Source organism: Saccoglossus kowalevskii, chromosome 3 (genome assembly GCF_978046115.1).
Source record: "Saccoglossus kowalevskii chromosome 3, keSacKowa6.1, whole genome shotgun sequence".
NCBI lineage: Eukaryota > Metazoa > Hemichordata > Enteropneusta > Harrimaniidae > Saccoglossus > Saccoglossus kowalevskii.
Genome location: NC_140643.1, coordinates 35,860,368 through 35,886,962, shown reverse-complemented (window position 1 = coordinate 35,886,962; position 26,595 = coordinate 35,860,368). Strand labels below are relative to the sequence as shown.

Below are 26,595 nucleotides of genomic sequence, written 5' to 3'. Positions count from 1 at the left end.
TTATACGAGATTACGTCGTATGTAAATGTATGTAAATGTTCAGCTGATTTTGTTTGGCTTGCCTTTTTCTTCGTCAATGTACGCGAAGTAAACACAGATCGAAATGCCAAATACACGTAGGAACAAAGCAAAGACTTCAAAAGCTGCATCGGAGATAACTGCTCCAACTAGTGCTAAACGCAGACGTAGAGGCAGGGAAAACTCACGCGAAGGTATTGTAATATAAAACATTGTCAGTACGTCCCTGCTCAGTCCCTCGAATACCGGTAGATGTGGTCCCGATAAACACAGCTAGTGATGTACTCTCATATGACAATACACATTTTTATTGACTTTTCGCTGATGATGTTTCTATCCTAGACTTCAAAATATGACCATATATTTTATTTTTTGATTTTTGGTGAATTACTATTATTTTTGATCAAAATTAATATTTTTGACTACTTTTCAAAATTGATGTGCGTATGTCTAGTCTACTTCAAATGCATACTTCATTCAAATATCAAACATACATTGTGCTTTTATTTTTTGTGTAAAAATGCCTTCACTATTGATATCATTTTCGAACCTGTAATTTGTAGCAATATTTCATTTTATTCTATGCAGGGGTGGAAAGTAAAAGTGTAGAAAGAAATAATGATTTAACAAGCCAAAGTGCCATTAAAGGAACTGAAAATGGCAGTAAACCTATGCCTACAACAAGACTCAGACCAGCAACTAGGAAAAGAGAAGTATCACTGGAGGAGAGAAAGAGCCAGCATGATAAAATAGATAGTGGCAGAGTGGATTTTGAAGAACTAACTTTCACACCAAGATCTCCAACAAACTTACGAGAAAGGAAGAATAGAAAATGTAGAAATTCAAAAAAGAACAGTCAGAATGAAGATAACACTATCTCATCACCTTCACATCCAAATGATGAGGAGCCGAGCCAAAAAAGTGGCAAGAAATGTCAAATTCAACAAACCAAAGAGAAAAGAGATACACTTACATTTAATAAAAAACCTATTACACTTGACAAAGTTGGTTGCAATAGGAACAAAAGAAAGAGAAAATGTGAAGATGCAGTTGCCATAGAAATAAAAAAAGATAAAGATGATCAAGGGTCAACAGGTGTTGGTGGAAGATGTGATGCAAGTACATCTGAGAAGTTTCCAAGAAGAGACTGTTCCAAGGAACAGATGAGTAGTGGTGATACAGAAGTTACCATGGAAACAAATGAGAAATCTGATGACTCATCAGATGAAAGTGACTGGGAAGAAGTGGAAGGTAATTTATATTTTATTACCATTGTTTGGTAAACCTAGTTTCATGTATCCATTTTCTTGTAGTCAAATAATGACTGTCTCCTGCATTGTTTTCAATGTTGTAAACTGTAAGAAGCAAATTTTCATGAACTTCACAAGTCTGGGAAAATCATAAAATTTTCAAGCATTAGGATTCTCTTGAATGCTATCATTTTTCCTCTAAACTTTTGGGGCCACATATTTCAAATTTTAATGTATTTCACTAAAATTTTGTTGACAAAATTTCCTATGTATATTGGATGCAAGTTTTGATCAAAAACTTTGAAAAATATGAAAAAGTTGTGCAGGTATACTTTGTGATTGGTGATAAAATGTAATATCTTTGACATTCAGAGGGTTATGACAGTGAGTCTCAGTGTCATTCATATAATGTCCTCCAGTTGTGAAAATCAAAATGAAATATTAAACTATTGTTAAGTATTCTATGTATTCCATACCTTTTTATAGAATTAAAGGCAGAACAATTAGTTGCTCTGAAATCTCAGCTGCCAGAGAAGCCATTGGAAATTACAGTTGACATGCCGGAATCCATGAAGATGAAAAGAAGGTGAGAAATAAGATCCTGTAAAATTTAGGGCAAGATGGCAGATGAAATTAATGTGCTAGTGGTGATCCAAGTCAGCTGTATCCTGGTTGGGGTGCTATGGGAAATGTGCCAGTAATAATATTTTGAGGCCAAACTGTGAATGAACCATATATATGTGTGCTAATGATTCCAATTGTCTGGTCAGATGTTCTACGTCATTTTTTTTTGGGCCAATGTACAATGAAAAATTTGTCAAAATGCCTAACAATCATAGTTGCTTATCCCATTAGCAACTTTCTTTCCTTTTAGTGTAGTAGTTTATCACAAGCATAGACCCTAGCTCTAACAGTTAGAGGGTCTATGTCACAACTAATCTTTATTGCTATTAACTGATAGAAACATGGTAAAGCAATAAAGTTATTATTATTATTAGTTTGAGTAAACTAAAATGTTAATCTAGATGTCTAGTCAATCAAAAACACTTAACAATACATGTATTTCTCAGTGTCTTTGATTCAATCTGCAAAGCTTGTTGGTTTACAAACTGTACAATGTATATTGTCTAATCAATGGGGGCAGCAGCATAACAATGTGCAAAAGGAAACAATAGACCGGTTGGGGCCTCCCAAATATCACATCTGTACAGTGGGCTACTTACTGTGTTATTGCTCAGACTGATAATGAAGTCTGCAATTAGTGTTATAGTGGGTACTCACCAACTTCAATTAGTTTTGTTTTCTGTCATTTAGCTGTATGCAAAAAGATGGCTGTCCCCATATACTGGTAGTAAACATTGGTAAATTAATTGCATTTATTTTATTATCACTTGTATGCCAGATGTGTGAACTCTGTTAGAACCGAGGGGTATTTCGTATTGAACAGGGGTTATGTTATTGACAAAAACATTTTGAATTCAATTAATGTAGGAAGAAATATGAATGTGATTTGCTTGCATATTTTCGACGTCAAATGAATCGATACAATAAAGAACAACGAATTGAGCTGCATAAGGTGAGAATTCATTTACAATAACTCAGGGGCAATAATGTTTTATGATAACCCAGGGACTCAAAACAATAACGTCTGTTGATAACTACTTGTACTTGTGATGTCAGAACTATAATAGCAGTATGGAACAAATTTCCAATTACGAAAAACTCCAAAAAGCATTAGATTAAAGTTGATTGTGTGAGCCTACGCATAGTGCTAGACAGAATCGCTTCATCAGACAATATTCATTTATAATACATTGTAGCAACCAATTCAGAAGGTTCCTAAACACAGTTGTGCAGTGACTACCTGAGTTTAAAAAATGCTGCCAAAAATCAGTTGCACTTACAGCAAAAATATTCATTGTCCAATTTACTACCCACCGTGTAAAAAAAGGGCTGAAACTAGTGATTACCATGAGTCTTTGAGTTCCAGAAATATTTTGATTTTAAAATTGAACTTAGCGGTAACCCACTTTATGCACATTCCACTGTGTTACATGTCTTGAATAATTGCTGTATATACTGTCATGATCACTCTCAGATAATTGAAATCTATTCATTACAAGCATTTTTGTTTGTTCTCAGGTTCATTTGTTATGTCTTGTTGCCAGTGGTTTCTATCAAAATGAAGTTTGTAATGATGTGACACTGACTGCAATAGCTCTATCTATGCTACCACAGCATTTCATACAGAAAAAGACAAACCAGTGGGGTGTTCCACTGTTAACAAGGCTACTCAAATGGTATATACATGACATTTATTTCTGTACATGTAAATATAGCAAATAAAATAATTTATCACCAAATTTTAAAAATTATTTCATATATAAATGTTTTCAATTTTTAATTAGTTTTGAACATAAACCTATAAGGCTGCTTGAATTTAAAGAGGAAGTCAAACCAAACAACATAATGCTCCCCAAGGAAAGAGCTCCACAAATGTAGGAGAATGCAATTTACAGTTTTTGTATATCACTTTTCTTTCTCTAGATATTTGACTTTTCACCAATATTATGTAGTTCGCCATCTTCTTAATTTCTGACAACAGTGAATATGATGTTATACTTTACCCATAATCCTTTGCTGAAGAACCAAGATGGTGGACTATAATATATAATACTATAATACTAAAAAGTTGAATATCTAGAGAATGAAAAGTGATATAAACAAACTGTAAATTGCATGTCCTTACATTTGTCGAGCTCTTTCATCTGCAAGTATTATGTTGTTAGCCTTGACTTTTCCTTTAATGCAGTCATGTGGGTTAAAATTTGAATGTGAAAATCATTGTATGCTAATGATATGCAGTTACTTTAATACTTGCATCGATGGAAATTACCTATAGTTATAAGTTTTAAAGTTTATATACCAGTACTAATTTTTCATTGAAGGAAATTGTGTATGCTAAATATATTATTATTATGGTTCTATTTCAGACATAGTCCATATATAAAGAAAAAGATACAAAAAAATATGTAATAAGATAAAAATTACAAACCATACAGATTTGAAAACTATAGTAAACTTAGTAGACTACCTTTGTCCAATGCTGCACTAAAGTAAGACTTCCATCTCACATCACTATTGAGGAAGGCACACACAAGCATATTGCTTGATTTTCGTAGTCGATCCATAAATGCATAAATTAGCTTTCTATATAAACCGATAAATGTATTTGTACAGTTTTCAACAAACATAGTGTTGCGCTACAGTCACAGGCCTACCCCAACAGTTTACGAAAAGTGTTATTATAACTGACTCAAAGGACATTAACAGTTACTTTTCTATACACGTAAAGATATTTAAATTTTATTGACATTGAGGAGATTATCGTGTATGCTATTATGATAAGAACTCTAGTTCACACTTTTATGGTGAAGCTTCATTGCATTTAGACGAAAAGTGTGACTGATGGAGTACTGTAGAATACTTTATTTTCGCTTGGAATTTATTTTCGCTATTTTCGCAGAAGGGATGATTCCGTGAAAATAAAATCCAGCGAATATACTTGTTTTCCTATATTTCACATTAAACTCATGACAAATCAGTGAAAATAAATTTCAAGCAAAACGCCCAAGAAGCCTTTTCAGCGAAAATTAATTCCAGCGAAAATAAAGTATTCCACAGTAACTTGTTTTTATTGCCAGAGACATGATTCTAGTTATCATTGCTTAATATTTACTTCTTTTGTTGATACCTATAGGTTCAAATCAATATTTGTGATAGATCCAAATCTATCAAGTGAAACTACTAACTTGGGTGACAAACTGATACAAAGGTTTGAGAATAATATGAAAGTTGGTTCTGAAATGGAATTGGTTCATGTGAGTATATTCTCTTGCAGCTGAATTATGGACATACCCAATGTTTGGAGTAATTAATGTACACTCTGCAACAGTTACGACATATGCAAGATATCTGGGTCAGAAGTTGCTTGAAAATAGACACAAATTACCATAGATTTGCTTGTGTTAGAGTTTGCAGCTTCTTAGGACATCATGAAGATCAAACAAATGTGGGGCTTTCTGACTGACGATTCTAATATAGCATTAATAAATCATAATTACTCGCAAAGCATTCTCTCTAATGACAGTTTGCAATGAATAGTTGTACCTGTGTGTTTCAGGTGCCGTCCTTCTAATCTTCTCATATTTGTACCTGTGTGTTTCAGGTGCCGTCCTTCTAAACTTCTCATATTTGTACCTGTGTGTTTCAGGTGCCGTCCTTCTAATCTTCTCATATTTGTACCTGTGTGTTTCAGGCGCCGTCCTTCTAATCTTCTCATATTTGTACCTGTGTGTTTCAGGTGCCGTCCTTCTAAACTTCTCATATTTGTACCTGTGTGTTTCAGGTGCCGTCCTTCTAAACTTCTCATATTTGTACCTGTGTGTTTCAGGTGCCGTCCTTCTAAACTTCTCATATTTGTACCTGTGTGTTTCAGGTGCCGTCCTTCTAAACTTCTCATATTTGTACCTGTGTGTTTCAGGTGCCGTCCTTCTAATCTTCTCATATTTGTACCTGTGTGTTTCAGGTGCCGTCCTTCTAAACTTCTCATATTTGTACCTGTGTGTTTCAGGTGCCGTCCTTCTAAACTTCTCATATTTGTACCTGTGTGTTTCAGGTGCCGTCCTTCTAATCTTCTCATATTTGTACCTGTGTGTTTCAGGTGCTGTCCTTCTAAACTTCTCATATTTGTACCTGTGTGTTTCAGGTGCCGTCCTTCTAATCTTCTCATATTTGTACCTGTGTGTTTCAGGTGCTGTCCTTCTAAACTTCTCATATTTGTACCTGTGTGTTTCAGGTGCCGTCCTTCTAATCTTCTCATATTTGTACCTGTGTGTTTCAGGTGCCGTCCTTCTAAACTTCTCATATTTGTACCTGTGTGTTTCAGGTGCCGTCCTTCTAAACTTCTCATATTTGTACCTGTGTGTTTCAGGTGCCGTCCTTCTAAACTTCTCATATTTGTACCTGTGTGTTTCAGGTGCCGTCCTTCTAAACTTCTCATATTTGTACCTGTGTGTTTCAGGTGCCGTCCTTCTAAACTTCTCATATTTGTACCTGTGTGTTTCAGGTGCCGTCCTTCTAAACTTCTCATATTTGTACCTGTGTGTTTCAGGTGCCGTCCTTCTAAACTTCTCATATTTGTACCTGTGTGTTTCAGGTGCCGTCCTTCTAATCTTCTCATATTTGTACCTGTGTGTTTCAGGTGCCGTCCTTCTAAACTTCTCATATTTGTACCTGTTTGTTTCAGGTGCCATCCTTCTAAACTTCTCATATTTGTACCTGTGTGTTTCAGGTGCCGTCCTTCTAAACTTCTCATATTTGTACCTGTGTGTTTCAGGTGCCGTCCTTCTAAACTTCTCATATTTGTACCTGTGTGTTTCAGGTGCCGTCCTTCTAAACTTCTCATATTTGTACCTGTGTGTTTCAGGTGCCGTCCTTCTAATCTTCTCATATTTGTACCTGTGTGTTTCAGGTGCCGTCCTTCTAAACTTCTCATATTTGTACCTGTGTGTTTCAGGTGCCGTCCTTCTAAACTTCTCATATTTGTACCTGTGTGTTTCAGGTGCCGTCCTTCTAATCTTCTCATATTTGTACCTGTGTGTTTCAGGTGCCGTCCTTCTAAACTTCTCATATTTGTACCTGTGTGTTTCAGGTGCCGTCCTTCTAAACTTCTCATATTTGTATCTGTGTGTTTCAGATGCCATCCTTCTAAACTTCTCATATTTGTACCTGTGTGTTTCAGGTGCCGTCCTTCTAAACTTCTCATATTTGTACCTGTGTGTTTCAGGTGCCGTCCTTCTAAACTTCTCATATTTGTACCTGTGTGTTTCAGGTGCCGTCCTTCTAAACTTCTCATATTTGTACCTGTGTGTTTCAGGTGCCGTCCTTCTAAACTTCTCATAATTGTACCTGTGTGTTTCAGGTGCCGTCCTTCTAAACTTCTCATATTTGTACCTGTGTGTTTCAGGTGCCGTCCTTCTAAACTTCTCATATTTGTACCTGTGTGTTTCAGGTGCCGTCCTTCTAAACTTCTCATATTTGTACCTGTGTGTTTCAGGTGCCGTCCTTCTAAACTTCTCATATTTGTACCTGTGTGTTTCAGGTGCCGTCCTTCTAAACTTCTCATATTTGTACCTGTGTGTTTCAGGTGCCGTCCTTCTAAACTTCTCATATTTGTACCTGTGTGTTTCAGGTGCCGTCCTTCTAAACTTCTCATATTTGTACCTGTGTGTTTCAGGTGCCGTCCTTCTAATCTTCTCATATTTGTACCTGTGTGTTTCAGGTGCCGTCCTTCTAAACTTCTCATATTTGTACCTGTGTGTTTCAGGTGCCGTCCTTCTAATCTTCTCATATTTGTACCTGTGTGTTTCAGGTGCCGTCCTTCTAAACTTCTCATATTTGTACCTGTGTGTTTCAGGTGCCGTCCTTCTAAACTTCTCATATTTGTACCTGTGTGTTTCAGGTGCCGTCCTTCTAATCTTCTCATATTTGTACCTGTGTGTTTCAGGTGCCGTCCTTCTAAACTTCTCATATTTGTACCTGTGTGTTTCAGGTGCCGTCCTTCTAAACTTCTCATATTTGTATCTGTGTGTTTCAGATGCCATCCTTCTAAACTTCTCATATTTGTACCTGTGTGTTTCAGGTGCCGTCCTTCTAAACTTCTCATATTTGTACCTGTGTGTTTCAGGTGCCGTCCTTCTAAACTTCTCATATTTGTACCTGTGTGTTTCAGGTGCCGTCCTTCTAAACTTCTCATATTTGTACCTGTGTGTTTCAGGTGCCGTCCTTCTAAACTTCTCATAATTGTACCTGTGTGTTTCAGGTGCCGTCCTTCTAAACTTCTCATATTTGTACCTGTGTGTTTCAGGTGCCGTCCTTCTAAACTTCTCATATTTGTACCTGTGTGTTTCAGGTGCCGTCCTTCTAAACTTCTCATATTTGTACCTGTGTGTTTCAGGTGCCGTCCTTCTAAACTTCTCATATTTGTACCTGTGTGTTTCAGGTGCCGTCCTTCTAAACTTCTCATATTTGTACCTGTGTGTTTCAGGTGCCGTCCTTCTAAACTTCTCATATTTGTACCTGTGTGTTTCAGGTGCCGTCCTTCTAAACTTCTCATATTTGTACCTGTGTGTTTCAGGTGCCGTCCTTCTAATCTTCTCATATTTGTACCTGTGTGTTTCAGGTGCCGTCCTTCTAAACTTCTCATATTTGTACCTGTGTGTTTCAGGTGCCGTCCTTCTAAACTTCTCATATTTGTACCTGTGTGTTTCCGGTGTCGTCCTTCTAAACTTCTCATATTTGTACCTGTGTGTTTCCGGTGCCGTCCTTCTAAACTTCTCATATTTGTACCTGTGTGTTTCAGATGCCGTCCTTCTAAACTTCTCATATTTGTACCTGTGTGTTTCAGGTGCCGTCCTTCTAAACTTCTCATATTTGTACCTGTGTGTTTCAGGTGCCGTCCTTCTAAACTTCTCATATTTGTACCTGTGTGTTTCCGGTGCCGTCCTTCTAAACTTCTCATATTTGTACCTGTGTGTTTCAGGTGCCGTCCTTCTAAACTTCTCATATTTGTACCTGTGTGTTTCAGGTGCCGTCCTTCTAATCTTCTCATATTTGTACCTGTGTGTTTCAGGTGCCGTCCTTCTAAACTTCTCATATTTGTACCTGTGTGTTTCAGGTGCCGTCCTTCTAAACTTCTCATATTTGTATCTGTGTGTTTCAGATGCCATCCTTCTAAACTTCTCATATTTGTACCTGTGTGTTTCAGGTGCCGTCCTTCTAAACTTCTCATATTTGTACCTGTGTGTTTCAGGTGCCGTCCTTCTAAACTTCTCATATTTGTACCTGTGTGTTTCAGGTGCCGTCCTTCTAAACTTCTCATATTTGTACCTGTGTGTTTCAGGTGCCGTCCTTCTAAACTTCTCATAATTGTACCTGTGTGTTTCAGGTGCCGTCCTTCTAAACTTCTCATATTTGTACCTGTGTGTTTCAGGTGCCGTCCTTCTAAACTTCTCATATTTGTACCTGTGTGTTTCAGGTGCCGTCCTTCTAAACTTCTCATATTTGTACCTGTGTGTTTCAGGTGCCGTCCTTCTAAACTTCTCATATTTGTACCTGTGTGTTTCAGGTGCCGTCCTTCTAAACTTCTCATATTTGTACCTGTGTGTTTCAGGTGCCGTCCTTCTAAACTTCTCATATTTGTACCTGTGTGTTTCAGGTGCCGTCCTTCTAAACTTCTCATATTTGTACCTGTGTGTTTCAGGTGCCGTCCTTCTAATCTTCTCATATTTGTACCTGTGTGTTTCAGGTGCCGTCCTTCTAAACTTCTCATATTTGTACCTGTGTGTTTCAGGTGCCGTCCTTCTAAACTTCTCATATTTGTACCTGTGTGTTTCCGGTGCCGTCCTTCTAAACTTCTCATATTTGTACCTGTGTGTTTCCGGTGCCGTCCTTCTAAACTTCTCATATTTGTACCTGTGTGTTTCAGGTGCCGTCCTTCTAAACTTCTCATATTTGTACCTGTGTGTTTCAGGTGCCGTCCTTCTAAACTTCTCATATTTGTACCTGTGTGTTTCAGGTGCCGTCCTTCTAAACTTCTCATATTTGTACCTGTGTGTTTCCGGTGCCGTCCTTCTAAACTTCTCATATTTGTACCTGTGTGTTTCCGGTGCCGTCCTTCTAAACTTCTCATATTTGTACCTGTGTGTTTCAGGTGCCGTCCTTCTAAACTTCTCATATTTGTACCTGTGTGTTTCAGGTGCCGTCCTTCTAAACTTCTCATATTTGTACCTGTGTGTTTCAGGTGCCGTCCTTCTAAACTTCTCATATTTGTACCTGTGTGTTTCTGGTGCCGTCCTTCTAAACTTCTCATATTTGTACCTGTGTGTTTCAGGTGCCGTCCTTCTAAACTTCTCATATTTGTACCTGTGTGTTTCAGGTGCCGTCCTTCTAAACTTCTCATATTTGTACCTGTGTGTTTCAGGTGCCGTCCTTCTAAACTTCTCATATTTGTACCTGTGTGTTTCTGGTGCCGTCCTTCTAAACTTCTCATATTTGTACCTGTGTGTTTCAGGTGCCGTCCTTCTAATCTTCTCATATTTGTACCTGTGTGTTTCAGGTGCCGTCCTTCTAAACTTCTCATATTTGTATCTGTGTGTTTCAGGTGCCATCCTTCTAAACTTCTCATATTTGTACCTGTGTGTTTCAGGTGCCGTCCTTCTAAACTTCTCATATTTGTACCTGTGTGTTTCAGGTGCCGTCCTTCTAAACTTCTCATATTTGTACCTGTGTGTTTCAGGTGCCGTCCTTCTAAACTTCTCATATTTGTACCTGTGTGTTTCAGGTGCCGTCCTTCTAAACTTCTCATATTTGTACCTGTGTGTTTCAGGTGCCGTCCTTCTAAACTTCTCATATTTGTACCTGTGTGTTTCAGGTGCCGTCCTTCTAAACTTCTCATATTTGTACCTGTGTGTTTCAGGTGCCGTCCTTCTAAACTTCTCATATTTGTACCTGTGTGTTTCTGGTGCCGTCCTTCTAAACTTCTCATATTTGTACCTGTGTGTTTCAGGTGCCGTCCTTCTAAACTTCTCATATTTGTACCTGTGTGTTTCAGGTGCCGTCCTTCTAATCTTCTTATATTTGTACCTGTGTGTTTCAGGTGCCGTCCTTCTAAACTTCTCATATTTGTACCTGTGTGTTTCAGGTGCCGTCCTTCTAATCTTCTCATATTTGTACCTGTGTGTTTCAGGTGCTGTCCTTCTAAACTTCTCATATTTGTACCTGTGTGTTTCAGGTGCCGTCCTTCTAAACTTCTCATATTTGTACCTGTGTGTTTCAGGTGCCGTCCTTCTAAACTTCTCATATTTGTACCTGTGTGTTTCAGGTGCCGTCCTTCTAATCTTCTCATATTTGTACCTGTGTGTTTCAGGTGCCGTCCTTCTAAACTTCTCATATTTGTACCTGTGTGTTTCAGGTGCCGTCCTTCTAAACTTCTCATATTTGTACCTGTGTGTTTCAGGTGCCGTCCTTCTAAACTTCTCATATTTGTACCTGTGTGTTTCAGGTGCCGTCCTTCTAAACTTCTCATATTTGTACCTGTGTGTTTCAGGTGCCGTCCTTCTAAACTTCTCATATTTGTACCTGTGTGTTTGAGGTGCCGTCCTTCTAATCTTCTCATATTTGTACCTGTGTGTTTCAGGTGCTGTCCTTCTAAACTTCTCATATTTGTACCTGTGTGTTTCAGGTGCCGTCCTTCTAAACTTCTCATATTTGTACCTGTGTGTTTCAGGTGCCGTCCTTCTAATCTTCTCATATTTGTACCTGTGTGTTTCAGGTGCCGTCCTTCTAAACTTCTCATATTTGTACCTGTGTGTTTCAGGTGCTGTCCTTCTAAACTTCTCATATTTGTACCTGTGTGTTTCAGGTGCCGTCCTTCTAAACTTCTCATATTTGTACCTGTGTGTTTCAGGTGCCGACCTTCTAAACTTCTCATATTTGTACCTGTGTGTTTCAGGTGCCGTCCTTCTAATCTTCTCATATTTGTACCTGTGTGTTTCAGGTGCCGTCCTTCTAAACTTCTCATATTTGTACCTGTGTGTTTCAGGTGCCGTCCTTCTAATCTTCTCATATTTGTACCTGTGTGTTTCAGGTGCCGTCCTTCTAATCTTCTCATATTTGTACCTGTGTGTTTCAGGTGCCGTCCTTCTAATCTTCTCATATTTGTACCTGTGTGTTTCAGGTGCCGTCCTTCTAATCTTCTCATAGTTGTACCTGTGTGTTTCAGGTGCCGTCCTTCTAATCTTCTCATAGTTGTACCTGTGTGTTTCAGGTGCCGTCCTTCTAATCTTCTCATATTTGTACCTGTGTGTTTCAGGTGCTGTCCTTCTAATCTTCTCATATTTGTACCTGTGTGTTTCAGGTGCCGTCCTTCTAAACTTCTCATATTTGTACCTGTGTGTTTCAGGTGCCGTCCTTCTAATCTTCTCATATTTGTACCTGTGTGTTTCAGGTGCTGTCCTTCTAATCTTCTCATAGTTGTACCTGTGTGTTTCAGGTGCCGTCCTTCTAATCTTCTCATATTTGTACCTGTGTGTTTCAGGTGCCGTCCTTCTAATCTTCTCATATTTGTACCTGTGTGTTTCAGGTGCCGTCCTTCTAAACTTCTCATATTTGTACCTGTGTGTTTCAGGTGCCGTCCTTCTAAACTTCTCATATTTGTATCTGTGTGTTTCAGGTGCCGTCCTTCTAAACTTCTCATATTTGTACCTGTGTGTTTCAGGTGCCGACCTTCTAAACTTCTCATATTTGTACCTGTGTGTTTCAGGTGCCGTCCTTCTAAACTTCTCATATTTGTACCTGTGTGTTTCAGGTGCCGTCCTTCTAAACTTCTCATATTTGTATCTGTGTGTTTCAGGTGCCGTCCTTCTAAACTTCTCATATTTGTACCTGTGTGTTTCAGGTGCCGTCCTTCTAATCTTCTCATATTTGTACCTGTGTGTTTCAGGTGCCGTCCTTCTAAACTTCTCATATTTGTACCTGTGTGTTTCAGGTGCTGTCCTTCTAAACTTCTCATATTTGTACCTGTGTGTTTCAGGTGCCGTCCTTCTAAACTTCTCATATTTGTACCTGTGTGTTTCAGGTGCTGTCCTTCTAAACTTCTCATATTTGTACCTGTGTGTTTCAGGTGCCGTCCTTCTAAACTTCTCATATTTGTACCTGTGTGTTTCAGGTGCCGTCCTTCTAATCTTCTCATATTTGTTGCCACTGCGTTAAATTGGTTGTTCTGAGGGTGTTCTGAATCAGGATAAAAACTGTTTTGCTTGATGGAATTTTGGGTTGTCACATAAATGACAAATTCCAACATACATAACTCACAAATATACATTTGGCTTTCAATAGGTTAACACTTACTGGTAGTGAGTTTCAACAACATATCTACCAATGATTTTTTTGAAAATGCTGGATCATCAACAAGATGTGATCTTCTAATTTTTCAGATTTTTGTAATCTTTCTGCGAGTTCTTCAGCTGGACACAAGGCTTGTCTTATCGCTTCAACCAATGTCATACAAAGTTTCAAACTCTCCGGTAAATAACTTATATGTTAACTTAATCTATGCTTGTCAAGTTTTGTGTATAACAATACGTATGGAATTATCACAGAGTACGGTATCTTTAAATGTTCAATTCTATCAATATCTCAACTGCTGATGGTCAAAAATAAAATTTTTCAACTGAGCATTGAAATAAAATCTAACATTGCTATTTCAATTTCAACATAAAACATGATAATTATGAATGATTCAACAATAGCATCACAATTTTATTTCTCATTTAATTCTACTATATCGATAGAACAAAGCTGGCTCAAAAAGAAAAACGTTGAATGAAAAGGATGCGAAAGATAAGAAGAATTTAAAAAAAAGTAAAATGAGTCAGAGTTTGAAGAAAAATGAGGAAATCTCAGAAGAAGACGTTGACAAACCATCAACCAGCAAACCCTCACATCAGCAGCAGGAAGAAGTTGTTAGACCTCCAAGAAAAAGAACACTGAGACCAAAAAATGATAGAAAGAGATCTTATGCTTCCAAGATACAACTTGATATTGAGAGTGATGATGGAGAGATGTCTTCTGAAGAGGATGTTTATGTTGTGAGTTCAAGTGATGAATCGGAAGAAGAATGTACAAGTAGAAAAAGAGGAAAAAATGTGAAGAAAAATGTCAGTACTATAAAGAAATCTGTGGAATGTACAGATAGCAAGAAGAGTCCAAGAACAAAAACTGTGAAACGAAGCTCTACAGACACTAGTTTGATTGAAGCAAATTCAGATAGTGATTTTGAACCAGAGATTATCAACTTAGCAAGTGGACCTAGGAATACGTCACCAAAGGCTACCTCTAATTCTAAGTCAAAAGATTCACAAAGAATTAAGACAGGTATGTTTTCAAAATACGATTATTATCCCATTATTATATACTGTATATACAAATTAATATTATTAAATAAATAATATTTAAATTAAATTAAATATATTATTATATTATTAATATATAGTTGTTACTCAAACTATTATAGCTCTGGAAACTGTATAGGTGTATATTGTGAAGCTTCACTCATATAGGTATTTTATGCATGGTTTAGAATAGAAACATCCAGGGTATTTTTTATACTGTCCATTGCTGCTTGTGCACAATGCTGCTCAGTACAATGAACAGTTAATGAAGTTGATGTTTAAAAAGATTTGATTTTGACTACGATGTATGCGATTGTTTTTGAGTGTTAGAAAGTAGCATTCAATAAAAATATTATGGCTTGAATATAGAATTGGTGTACCTTCCCTCAAGGAGGTATACCGATATCAATATTCAACCATACATGTGCATTCATCAGTCATATTTCCTGTTAGAGGGTAGTATGTAAATGTTCATAACAAATGTTATAATAACAGGCAATGTTTTAATGCTGAGTACTGATAATCCTGTAACAAACTTCAGAACACCAATAGCATGATTGATGCACTGATGATCGTTATAATTATAAATGTACAACAATATTTTGAGAATGTATAAATTTCCAATTTAAGGACAAACGCATGATGACAATGTCAGAGTGGAGGCAATGAATGGTATCGATGCCATCTCTTTATTTCAGGTCGTGATCAATGGGTAGAAGTCTATTCTCTAGACAGTAATGAATGGATTTGTATAGATTGTGTCACGTCAACTATTGCTCAACCAGATGCATGTGAAAAAATGGCAACACACCCATTGTCTTATGTCCTTGCTTTTGACAATGGTGAGTATACTTCCCTAAAAACATTAATGCAGTGACTCCTAATTAAGTCACAGGTGTCGCGCTCCAATCACTAATTAGAAGATAACTTGATTTGTCATGATTTATGGATGGCCCACGCATCAAAAATATATTAAACTGCTGCTCTTTAATCCCTGAAATTGTACCATGGAATTTTTGGACGTAATTTTCTTTATATGGTGGTGACAGTTCTCTCTCTATGTTGCGGGTTTCGGGATCCAAGCAAAAACTGTGACTTATCAAGAGTCGCGGCTTACCAAGGGGTCTTGTGTAAGGGGGGTTTATGCATTGAAAATGGATATAAAGCACATGTACACACATGGGTTTGTTTATAGTAAGTTTTCTTTATTGCGGCTATTTTCGCATGGATTAAACTCAATGCATCGAAGGAGAACGGTCGAGAAATACGAACTTTGCAACTTCATACCCCTGTCGACACTTAGATTCAGGTCGTTGTCTCCCCTTTGTATCATAGTAATCGACAGACAGTAGGTGATAAGTTGTCTCCTCCAGCCTATTAATAATCAATTAAATACATGATGCGACGTAACATTAGTTATTTTACTTCAAAACTGCCGGCAAAACAATAGAATTTTCGGGAGCCATCCAACTACCCGCGACTTAGCTGAAACCGCGACTTTACTGAAACGCGACTTAGCAAAGGGTCACTGTACTACAAATCTGTACCATTGTTTGTTGTAATTGTAATCCAGTAAGTAAATTACTTTAAATAGAAATTGAAAAATGTTATTTCTTGTTGTAGTTTAGGGTGGAAAATAAAATAGTAAAATAATTTAAATTAAAACTACTGGTAGTAAAGTTAGAATGGAAATTAATTTTATTATTGATGAAAAAAGCAACCTACAATAGATGTGTGCGAGTTTGGTGCCAAAACATTTTCAGCAATCAAGGATGATGCATTATGAGAAGGTTTGTTATCTATTTCAGATAACCATGTGAAAGATGTTACAAGTCGCTATGCGTCCAAGTGGATGTCACATACCAGAAAACAGAGAGTGGATGAGGAATGGTGGCAGCAAACATTGACTCCATATCAGTTAAAAGATAAAGACAAGAGTGAAAAAGAAGACTTGGCCTTACAAGGTAAATTGTTATGTATATGTGAAATTAATTACTTTCAAGAAAATTAGAAAGGAATCAGTAAAATTTTTAGTATTACCTGAATTTATATTACTGTAATCCTTTTATCAGTGAGAACACCTTTAATTTGTTCTTCTACAGTTCAACCACCTGACAGGAAAGTGCTATTTTGTTTTTTCTACTCATTAATTTAAAACTAGCGTTTGAGGGCATTTGTCCGAGCAACAGGGTGTTTTCAGTGCTCTTCATAAATTCTGTAAAGTTATACGAATTTTACCCGAAATAACATTTAAAAGTGACATAGACTGCTCAGTGAAGAAATATCGTATCATCAGGTGTTTATTGCGCTATTGTATTGCTCGAAAATGTTTTTTCATCAGGAGAATATTCCCGAAGTTCCGGTTCAGCGAAAGCACATGTGCGATCAACATGGCCGAATACACGTGAGTCTATTCATCATCGGGATCTTGCTACTTTTATTTGGCGATATTGAAGTAAACCCTGGGCCACCTCGCAAGATGCCTGATGGTCAGCGAACAATATCTGAGTAGATGACTTTGCGTAGGATCAGTGGTCAGCATGTTTCGCCATTAACAAAAACCCAGTTAACGCAAATAGAAGACGGGGTAGACAAAGAGGGTCGCCATATTGGATTACAAGAGACTAGTGTTGAACGTGTTGATGAGTTTACGTTGGCTGATGTCATGATGGAGATGCGTGGTTTGCGCAAAGATCTTATGGATTGTATCGAAGTGGTGGATAATAGAGTGAGGATTTTAGCAGAGGAGGTAAAAGTCCTGAAAAGTAGTGTGGATGAAAACCGAGGCGAAATGGCAAAACTAGTTGAAGAAAATAAACAATTACGTTAATGTTCAAATAGGATGGAAGTAGAATTAGATAAAACAAATGCACAGTTGAAACGTAATAATCTGATATTTTATGGTATTGAACAGCCTGGTATGGAAACGTGGGATACAATCGAGAAAATTGTGAGAGATTTTATTACTTACAACTTGGATATAAACGCTGGTGAACTGGAATTTCAGCGAGTTCATCGTCTGACTGGTGCTCATAGTCACCCACAACCAATTATAGCTTAATTTTTGAGGTACAAGCAACGTATGCAAGTTCTCTGCGCAGCAAATAAACTGAAAGGTACTGACTATCGGATTGGAGAAGACTATACCTGGAAAGTAAGAGAAACTCGAAAGAAACCTGGAAAGTTTGCAGATGACGCAAGAGCTGCGGGCAAACATGTAAAATTTATGTACAATAAAATCAAAATCGATGGTATATTGTATGTGTATGATGATCAATTCAAGATATACGACCACTCAGTGACAGCCGTGAAGTACAACAAAACAATGCCTGATGAGACATTGGCCTGGGCCATGGGCAAAGTTTTGAATGCTTGGACACAAGATGTTCTAAAACAGATAAGAGTTTGAGATTCCTTGTATGGAATGTGAACGGTTTATTGGGAAAAATAGAAAATGTAGATTTTTGTGATTACTTGAAATCTTTTGATTTTGCCTGTCTCACTGAAACATGGCTTTATAAGCCTTTTGATATGCATTTTGAGGGATTTAAACATTTTCATATGCTTGGTAGGAGGGAACGGAATTATGGTAGAGCATCAGGTGGGATTTCAATTTTATTTCGAGAAAATAATGAAGACAATTTAGATATAAAGTTTATTTCTAGTAACTCACAAAATATAAATTGGGCTTTGATAACACAGAGAAACCACCCGATTTTGTTACTTGGTAATGTATATAGAGCACCAGAAAGCTCACAATTTGCTGACAAAGATTTTTTCGATACTTTAGAATCTGAAATGTTAATTTATACCAGTAAATATGAGTGCAATGTTATAATTGCAGGAGATTTTAATGGTAGAACAGGTTGCAAATCTGATGGTTTAATTTAAATTAAACTAATTGTCCTTTTGTGTTTTTCTGTGTTCTGTTTCCATGTTTCACACATTTTATCACTATTGACATCTTTAATTCCGCAACCAGTGGCTATAAACTATTGTTATATAAAATAAAATGTGAACTGTGTTCATCACAAAAGTGATGTTACTTATTATTGCATATGTAATATATTATGAAGTTATGTATGTATAAAAGCAATATGATGATTGTAGTAACTGACACATGCGTTCCCTTACTGTCATACTTTGCATACTTTCCTGTATTCTCATGATTAACCTTATTTTTATACGTTTCTTTCCAGTTTCCTTTCAGTTTGTGTTTGTGCATCTTAAATAAACAAAGGAAAGTGTTTGAAAGTCATGTAAATATGACACACTATTTCCAAATAAGAAAAATGCATTTCCAAATAAGACAAATACATTTGTAACACTTGCATCGTTTTTGGTTGGATGTATAGAGGTGCACCAGTCTGGTGCAGTTACATGAACTTTTTTCTAGTTGCATAAGCCCCAACATACAGCAAACTTTGAGTGTTCAGGAAAATAAGTACATTTGAATCAAAGTTGCTGTTTTTTTTAATTTCAAGTGAAGCACTCTATTTGATATCTAGACTCAGATATTCTGGTAAACATACATGTATATCTCCAATAATAGTGTATCTTGGAGCAACTATGCATATGTTCTGCATTCATTTCATGTTGAGAAAATACTATATATAACCATCTAAATTGTAATGATTTTATCATAAAACTATTTTTTGTGTTCATACAGTGCAATTACAGCAACAGCCGATGCCAACAAGTGTTGCTGAGTACAAGAATCATCCCTTGTAAGTAAACATCAATTCATCATAAAATAGACAATCCTAAATCTCTATTGATTTAAATATATATGCCACCAAATGTTCCCACATCTATCTGTGACATTATAAACTCAGATTTGTCAATCTTTATAAAGAACAAATTTATAGATTTAAACTCGATGGTGTGCTCATTCAAACTCAATGGTCGAATTTGTTTTTGTAACATTGTAACAGTTTATTAATTACATGTATTATGGTTTATAATAGGTAGATGAAAGCACTATATTGAAAGATATCTGATTGTGTGTTTGAAAACTTCACTTTTTACATTTAATTAATAATTCTTAACTACATTATATTATGCCATATTCCAAAATAATTACAACTGCTATTATTTAGATATGCCCTGAAGAGACATTTGTTGAAGTTTGAAGGATTTTATCCTGAAAATCCAAAAGTGTTGGGATTCTGTAGAGGAGAGCCAGTCTATGCCAGAGAATGTGTTCATACGGTAAGCACTATATTGAATATAGCACTATATTGAAAAACTAACATATGAGAAAGAAGATGGGATATGCTAGTTTTGTAACCACAGTTGTAACAGAGAAACGTTCAGCCAATCATATTGCTCTTTCTATCTTCAATATGGCTTTTGCACAACTTGTTGTTATTTTTGCATCACTCATTTGTAACTTGAAAATCACATACTTGTATCACACATTTTAATATAAAAATACTCTACCACTATGCAAATGGTTCTAGTCGATGTAGATAGAATATGATATAATAGTTGTGACAGACATAATTAGATATCTTATCTTTATGTTGAAATTTTTCCCCAGCTGCACTCTTGAATAATTGAAGCAATATTGTTTTTATAATCATCACAAAATGTACACATAGAGCCTGCCATATATGATATCTTGATATATGCCATATATGCCATATATGATATTTGTAACAATAAAGTGGTTATTGGTTGATAATTTTGCTATCTCGTCCAATCAATTACAACTAACATACAAGCACTCGAATAGAGTTACTGCACAGGTACATGGAAGAGAAATATTGAATATGGATACAAAACCTTGGGATTGGACAATGTGAAGCCAATATTAATTGATATTAATATTAAATTGTTGTTTTATTTTCAGTTACATACCAGAGAGACATGGTTGAAAGAAGGACGTGTAGTAAGAGTGGGTGAAAAGCCTTATAAGCTGGTGAAAGCTCGGCCCAAACCAAAAAAGGTATTAATTTAATAAAATCAAATGCAATTGTAGTGTTGTCTTGCTCTGAATACTCTGTAACCTTATTATAATAAACTTTTTAGGGAACATACATTGAGTTTGTTATAGTGAAGTGTTCACTGTAATGAAGCACATACCGGTAATACATTTTGTTTGTTATAGTGAAGTGTTCACTGTAATGAAGCACATAATACATTGGGTTTGTTATAGTGAAGTGTTCACTATAATGAATCACATAATACATTGGGTTTGTTATAGTGAAGCGTTCACTATAATGAAACACATAATACATTGGGTTTGTTATAGTGAAGTGTTCACAATAATGAAACACATAATACATTGGGTTTGTTATAGTGAAGTGTTCACAATAATGAAACACACATAATACATTGGGTTTGTTATGGTGAAGTGTTTACTATAATGAAGAACATAATACATTGGGTTTGTTATAGTGAAGTGTTCACTATAATGAATCACATAATACATTGGGTTTGTTATAGTGAAGCGTTCACTATAATGAAACACATAATACATTGGGTTTGTTATAGTGAAGTGTTCACAATAATGAAACACATAATACATTGGGTTTGTTATAGTGAAGTGTTCACAATAATGAAACACACATAATACATTGGGTTTGTTATGGTGAAGTGTTTACTATAATGAAAAACATAATACATTGGGTTTGTTATAGTGAAGTGTTCACTATAATGAATCACATAATACATTGGGTTTGTTATAGTGAAGTGTTCACTATAATGAAGCACATAATACATTGGGTTTGTTATAGTGAAGTGTTCACAATAATGAAACACATAATACATTGGGTTTGTTATAGTGAAGTGTTCACTATAATGAATCACATAATACATTTTGTTTGTTATAGTGAAGTGTTCACTGTAATGAAGCACATAATACATTGGGTTTGTTATAGTGAAGTGTTCACTATAATGAATCACATAATACATTGGGTTTGTTATAGTGAAGCGTTCACTATAATGAATCACATAATACATTGGGTTTGTTATAGTGAAGTGTTCACTATAATGAAACACATAATACATTGGGTTTGTTATAGTGAAGTGTTCACAATAATGAAACACACATAATACATTGGGTTTGTTATAGTGAAGTGTTCACTATAATGAAGCACATGATACATTGGGTTTGTTATAGTGAAGCGTTCACTATAATGAAACACATAATACATTGGGTTTGTTATAGTGAAGCGTTCACTATAATGAATTGTTTACTGGATGTATTGGTGCATGCCTTCTAATGTGTGTTCAGTCAATTCATTTTAATGGGTTGTTCATATGTAACAGTAACAGAGTATTTCTATGTGCAATGTTCAGAAATACCAAGACACAGTGAAGAATGAGGAACCAACAGTTCCTGTCTTTGGACGATGGCAAACTGAAGAATACGAACCACCACTAGCGGTTGATGGCAAAGTGCCAAGAAATGAACATGGTAATGTGGAGTTATTTCTGCCGAGAATGTTGCCTAAAGGAACAGTTCATTTACAAAGTAAGTTGGATTTTGCTACAATAAACATTATTTCATGTGTGAGATTACATAACAAGACTGTGTTATCTTCTTTTTATCATCATGGCAATGCAATAATCTATTCTGCCATAAAGCTGGCCCGGTCAAACACAAGCACTGGCAGATCTAATTCATAAGTAAATGAATCTCGGTCTGTGGAATTAGCCTTCCTATTGAGTTTGTGGCTCACCCAGGTTAAGGGGCAACCATTTTTAGTCTTCAATCCAAGAAGGATTATCTGTTCTGCCCAACATCTATTAATATGGTAGACAATGTAAACATTGTGCCATGAACTATTAATCACCGGTATTATTTCAAAAATAATTTTAAAAAATATTGTGTGTTAGAAAGTATCATACAATAGTATAATTATAACCACCATAGTCATGCAGTCGTGCATTTCAGAAATCATTTCCATTACTGGTCACTAGAGGGCATATTTCCTCATGATTTGACCCCCAATTCTGGAAATCCACTAATTTTTCTGCTGTATACATTTAAGGATTAGTAAAGTCTTTCAAATATATGAAGTTTTATTGAAGTCTAATAGTTAAATTTAAACTTAAATTTAGTTGAAAAACCTTTCAAGTTTTGGTAACTTGGCCAAAAATCAAATCAAATGGAACTACTTGATAATGTCCAGCAATTGGTAAAATGTGATTCCCATTTTTTTTATTGTGGATTATCAATATGAAGATTTCATCCTATCATGTCAGTTGTACTTTAATAAGGATCCCCACACCTTAATTATTACAATTTGTCCATGTCTTTTCTAGTCTTATTTTTAGAAGTTACAACTTGATTATAGTGTTGACTGCATTTGGTACCCTAGCTTCAAATCAGTGTTGAAAAGTTTTCACAATGATGGTTTTCACACTGATGAGATACACACAATTCTAAATTTTTATCTTACTTTCATTTTAATATAGTGAACAATATTTATAGTGTGCTTATCTTCAAAAAAGCACAAAAATGATCAAACGTATATTAGATAAGGTCAGTTTTAAATTGTTGGAGTTGTGAGAACTTACATGACGGATAGCAGATGGGATATTATTCCAAATTGTGGGTCCAACATAACCAAACACTTTCCATAGGTTTTCTTGTGGCTTCCTGTCAGATATTATGGCTCTGTACCATTGATTGACTGAGTCAGTAGAATTAATATGGGTTTGTTTGTATATACCAACAGTTCCTGGTTTGAATCGTGTTGCCAGAAAGTTAAATATAGATTGTGCACAAGCAATGATTGGATGGGATTTCCATGGCGGATACTGCCACCCATTGTAAGTATTATTGTCTGTGCTGTAAATTCACATCCTTGTTTTCTGTCTCATTAAATATCAATATTTGTTTAACGTTGTTTATTTCATGTCAAAAGTCATTCTATTGCATTTATTTTTTTAGTGTGAAAGAATTTCAATGTATTCATTCAAATTATTTCAAAAATATAATGCCATTTTACAGTTGTATGCGATTCACACGTACATATGAATGCTACAGTGTTTTCATGAAGGACACAAAAGCCATACTCGTGGGCAATTAAACATTATTTTGTTGTTTGCTCAAATAGATTTGATGGTTTTGTTGTATGTGAAGAACATCAAGAGATGTTACTGGATGCCTGGCAACAAGATCAGCAGGAAACAGAAAGAAAAGAACGTGAGGTATATGATACATTACCTTGTACTAATTGAGCAAGTCTCCTTCTCTTGAAAGATTTACAGTTGAATGGTTATCCAATTTCAAGTACTCAAAGATAATCATGGCTGAGACACATTTGAGACAGGAATTCTGTGAAAGTTTGCTAAATTATTTTTTGTGATTGGCTGTTTTAAATTCTGAAGATACGACAATTGTGTACATTTTGCCCATTTTCCTATCCAAAATGTCCACCACTAGGGAAATTGCAAATTATTTCCATGGAAACAAGCTTGGTTACCCCAGATTTTGATTTGTGTTTTGTTATTTTCTGAGATGCTGTTTTCATAATACTGGTAATTAAGATCTCTCTCTATTTGTAATTGATAATACCGGTAGCATCTTTGCTGGGCCTGTCATTGACATTTAACATCATCTAGTCCTCTTTGTTTGATTCTTATCTCCCTGGAAAATCACAAATGAATACTTTAAGGTAGAGATGCAGGTTCGTGGGCACTTAGGAGTGAAATTTTTTTTTTTTGCTTTTTATTATACAAACAGTCTTGGCTATAGACTGTTGAACTTTTGTAGAATTGTGAATAGTGGAACATACTCGAAAAACGATTTTAAAATATAGATAACAGGTGCAAACATTCTCTCTTTTGAATGCTTAGCAAGGTTTAGCAAGGCTGTACATAAATAATAAAAAAAAACATGGTGTAAAAAAGAAATTGCGGGATCTCCATATTATGCACTATATTTAACTTTTAACAAAACGATAATACATTTAAATTTGGAACTGTTACAGTCATTTTAATTGTGAGCATTAGCAAACTTATTAGCAATTATCTCAGCTTCTTTTTAGTGCACATCCCAGAACTTAAAAATAGCTCCTAGACACTTTGACCTTTTGTTTTGAAATTTTCACAAATGATTGACAATGTGTTTATCTTCAAAACGTGGTCGGGGCATTGTTTTTGGTTGAACAGTGTTACAACAATCATACAGACAACTAGCATGGGTGTTAATTTATGCATAAACTTGAAGTAGTGAAATTTGAGCTGCTGTCCTGCAAAATAGGTAGATATTTTCAAGACGGCACTTTCTTCATAGTAAACAGATGTGCCCATAAACCAATTTTGACAGGAAACAGAAGCATGGGTTTGAAGCTAATTTTTTTTTAATCACTTTTGACCAAAAAAGCACATTTTTGTGCATATTTCAAATTACAGTGTCCATAAAAAAAATACTAACAAATTTTTAAAATTCATACAATAAGCTTTCCGAAAATATATAGTTTTGTGGACTAATTAATTAAAATATCTGTCAGGTAAACTGCATCTCTACCTTAAATGGATATATGAAATCCAATCTTTGGGATGATTCATTTTGCTGTTACCAAGGATTTAGTTCTTAGACCATTTATTTTTACTGAACCACTTTTCAGTCATATTCATTCAGTAAAACTCTTATGTAGTTCAATATATACCAGTATGTAAAATTGAGAAAATCCACCCAGCACAAAACTAAAATAAATTCTAAGTAGACATAATGCTAAAGGACTCATAAAAGTTACACATACTGGTAGTTTCTTGGAGAGACAAATTCACTATAAATTAGATTTTTCTTGAATATTTTAAAAAAAAAGGTTATCCATTGAATTTTAAAATTTGAGGTGTAATATTGGAAATTACCACGATAATACTAGTACCCCCAGAAATTACTTGGATGTATAACCTTACCACGATAATAACCCCAGAAAGTACCAGGATGTGTGACCTTATCATGATAATAACCCCAAGAAAGTACCAGGATGTGTGACCTTATCATAATAATACTAGTAACCCCAAGAAAGTACCAGGATGTGTGACCTTATCTCCATAATACCTCAAGGGAATAAATGACAGTAGTAACTCAGCCAAGACGTGTCATGTCATCTAGGTTTGGAACATTCAGTTTTCAATTTTTGTTTTTATTTTACAGAAAAAAGAGAAGAGAGTACTGAAACACTGGAAGCTATTAATTAAAGGATTACTAATTAGAGAAAGGCTGAAGAAACGATTTCAGACAGAGGATAACTTGGTGCTGCCATCAACATCGAGTAATGTCAAAGAATCAGCTGCTCCAGATTTACAGATGTCATGGCCTCTCAATAAACAACTGCCAAAAACTGATCAAAATAATTTATTTCCATTTGAGAAACTCTAACTGTGCTTACATATCTAAACCAATAACTTTAATATACATAGTCAGAAAGGAAAACCAGTCACCTTGGTAATAGTTATTATGGAATGCATGGAAGGCAATCACCCCAGAACTTCTTTTATGTACTGATGGTAGCACAACTTTTAATCATAAAATGAATGTGGATATTCACCATGTTGAGTTTCATTGAACTGATTGAGCTGGTGATTTTACTGTAATACACTTCGCTTCAGTTAAAACTGATTGTATCAAAACAGAAACAAGTACCATTGACAAGGTTGACCTGCCTCACATCAGCACTGGAGAGCAGTACACTGATCTTTAAGATACTCGCTGGTTATACTATTTTTCCAATAAATAACATATTATAATGAATTAGTTTGTGCTTTTTTTATTTGAATCTAAGAATTCTCAAATTTTAATACATTCTATCTACATTTCTCACGGCATAGGCAGTGTTTATATATCCCATTCAATATTCGTGGAAAGAGAAAGCTGAGAAATTTACCGATTTGGGGTTTGTACATTGCGAAAATATAGAATACCCTAGTTTAGCTAATATCACATAGATTTGTAATCACTTTGTTTTTAAAAAAAAAAAAAGCCACGAACACAGGTCTTGGCGTAGGGGGTTGTAACACAAAGTCAGAATGGGATTTAGAATACATAAGCTTGACAAAGGTTCAGTGGACATATGTTGCATATGTGTGGCTAAAGAATCTGAGGACTGGGGAAGCCCTATTCCTCCAAAATAATTTGCATGTGGAATTGCATGGCTGCAGTGCCACACCTGTCCCGTCCCTTTGAGCAGCAAATGGTGAAATTTGTCTGAGGATAACTATATACAAGCTATTTGGCCAGCGAGTACATAATTGAAATCTCCCACTTTAAATAAGAGAGAACTACAACAGTGATTGGATTCATCCACAGATTGCTGGGTATGTGTTGCACAGGTAGATTTAGAAACTGA

General features: G+C 35.7%; 1 protein-coding gene across 1 annotated transcript; it reads left to right on the top strand.

Moving 5' to 3' along the window:
• The first annotated feature begins 5 nt into the window (after positions 1–5).
• On the top strand, positions 6–26,000 carry LOC102802870 (DNA repair protein complementing XP-C cells homolog). The gene is made up of 17 exons (XM_078013282.2): positions 6–212; positions 607–1,269; positions 1,755–1,854; positions 2,760–2,844; positions 3,411–3,568; positions 5,029–5,149; positions 13,325–13,414; positions 13,682–14,264; positions 14,980–15,123; positions 16,090–16,245; positions 18,951–19,008; positions 19,381–19,492; positions 20,136–20,231; positions 21,587–21,761; positions 22,972–23,065; positions 23,353–23,446; positions 25,404–26,000. The coding sequence occupies exons 1-17, from the start codon at positions 104–106 to the stop codon at positions 25,626–25,628; spliced, it is 3,063 nt and encodes a 1,020-aa protein (XP_077869408.1). The 5' UTR covers positions 6–103; the 3' UTR covers positions 25,629–26,000.
• The last annotated feature ends 595 nt before the right edge of the window (positions 26,001–26,595 follow it).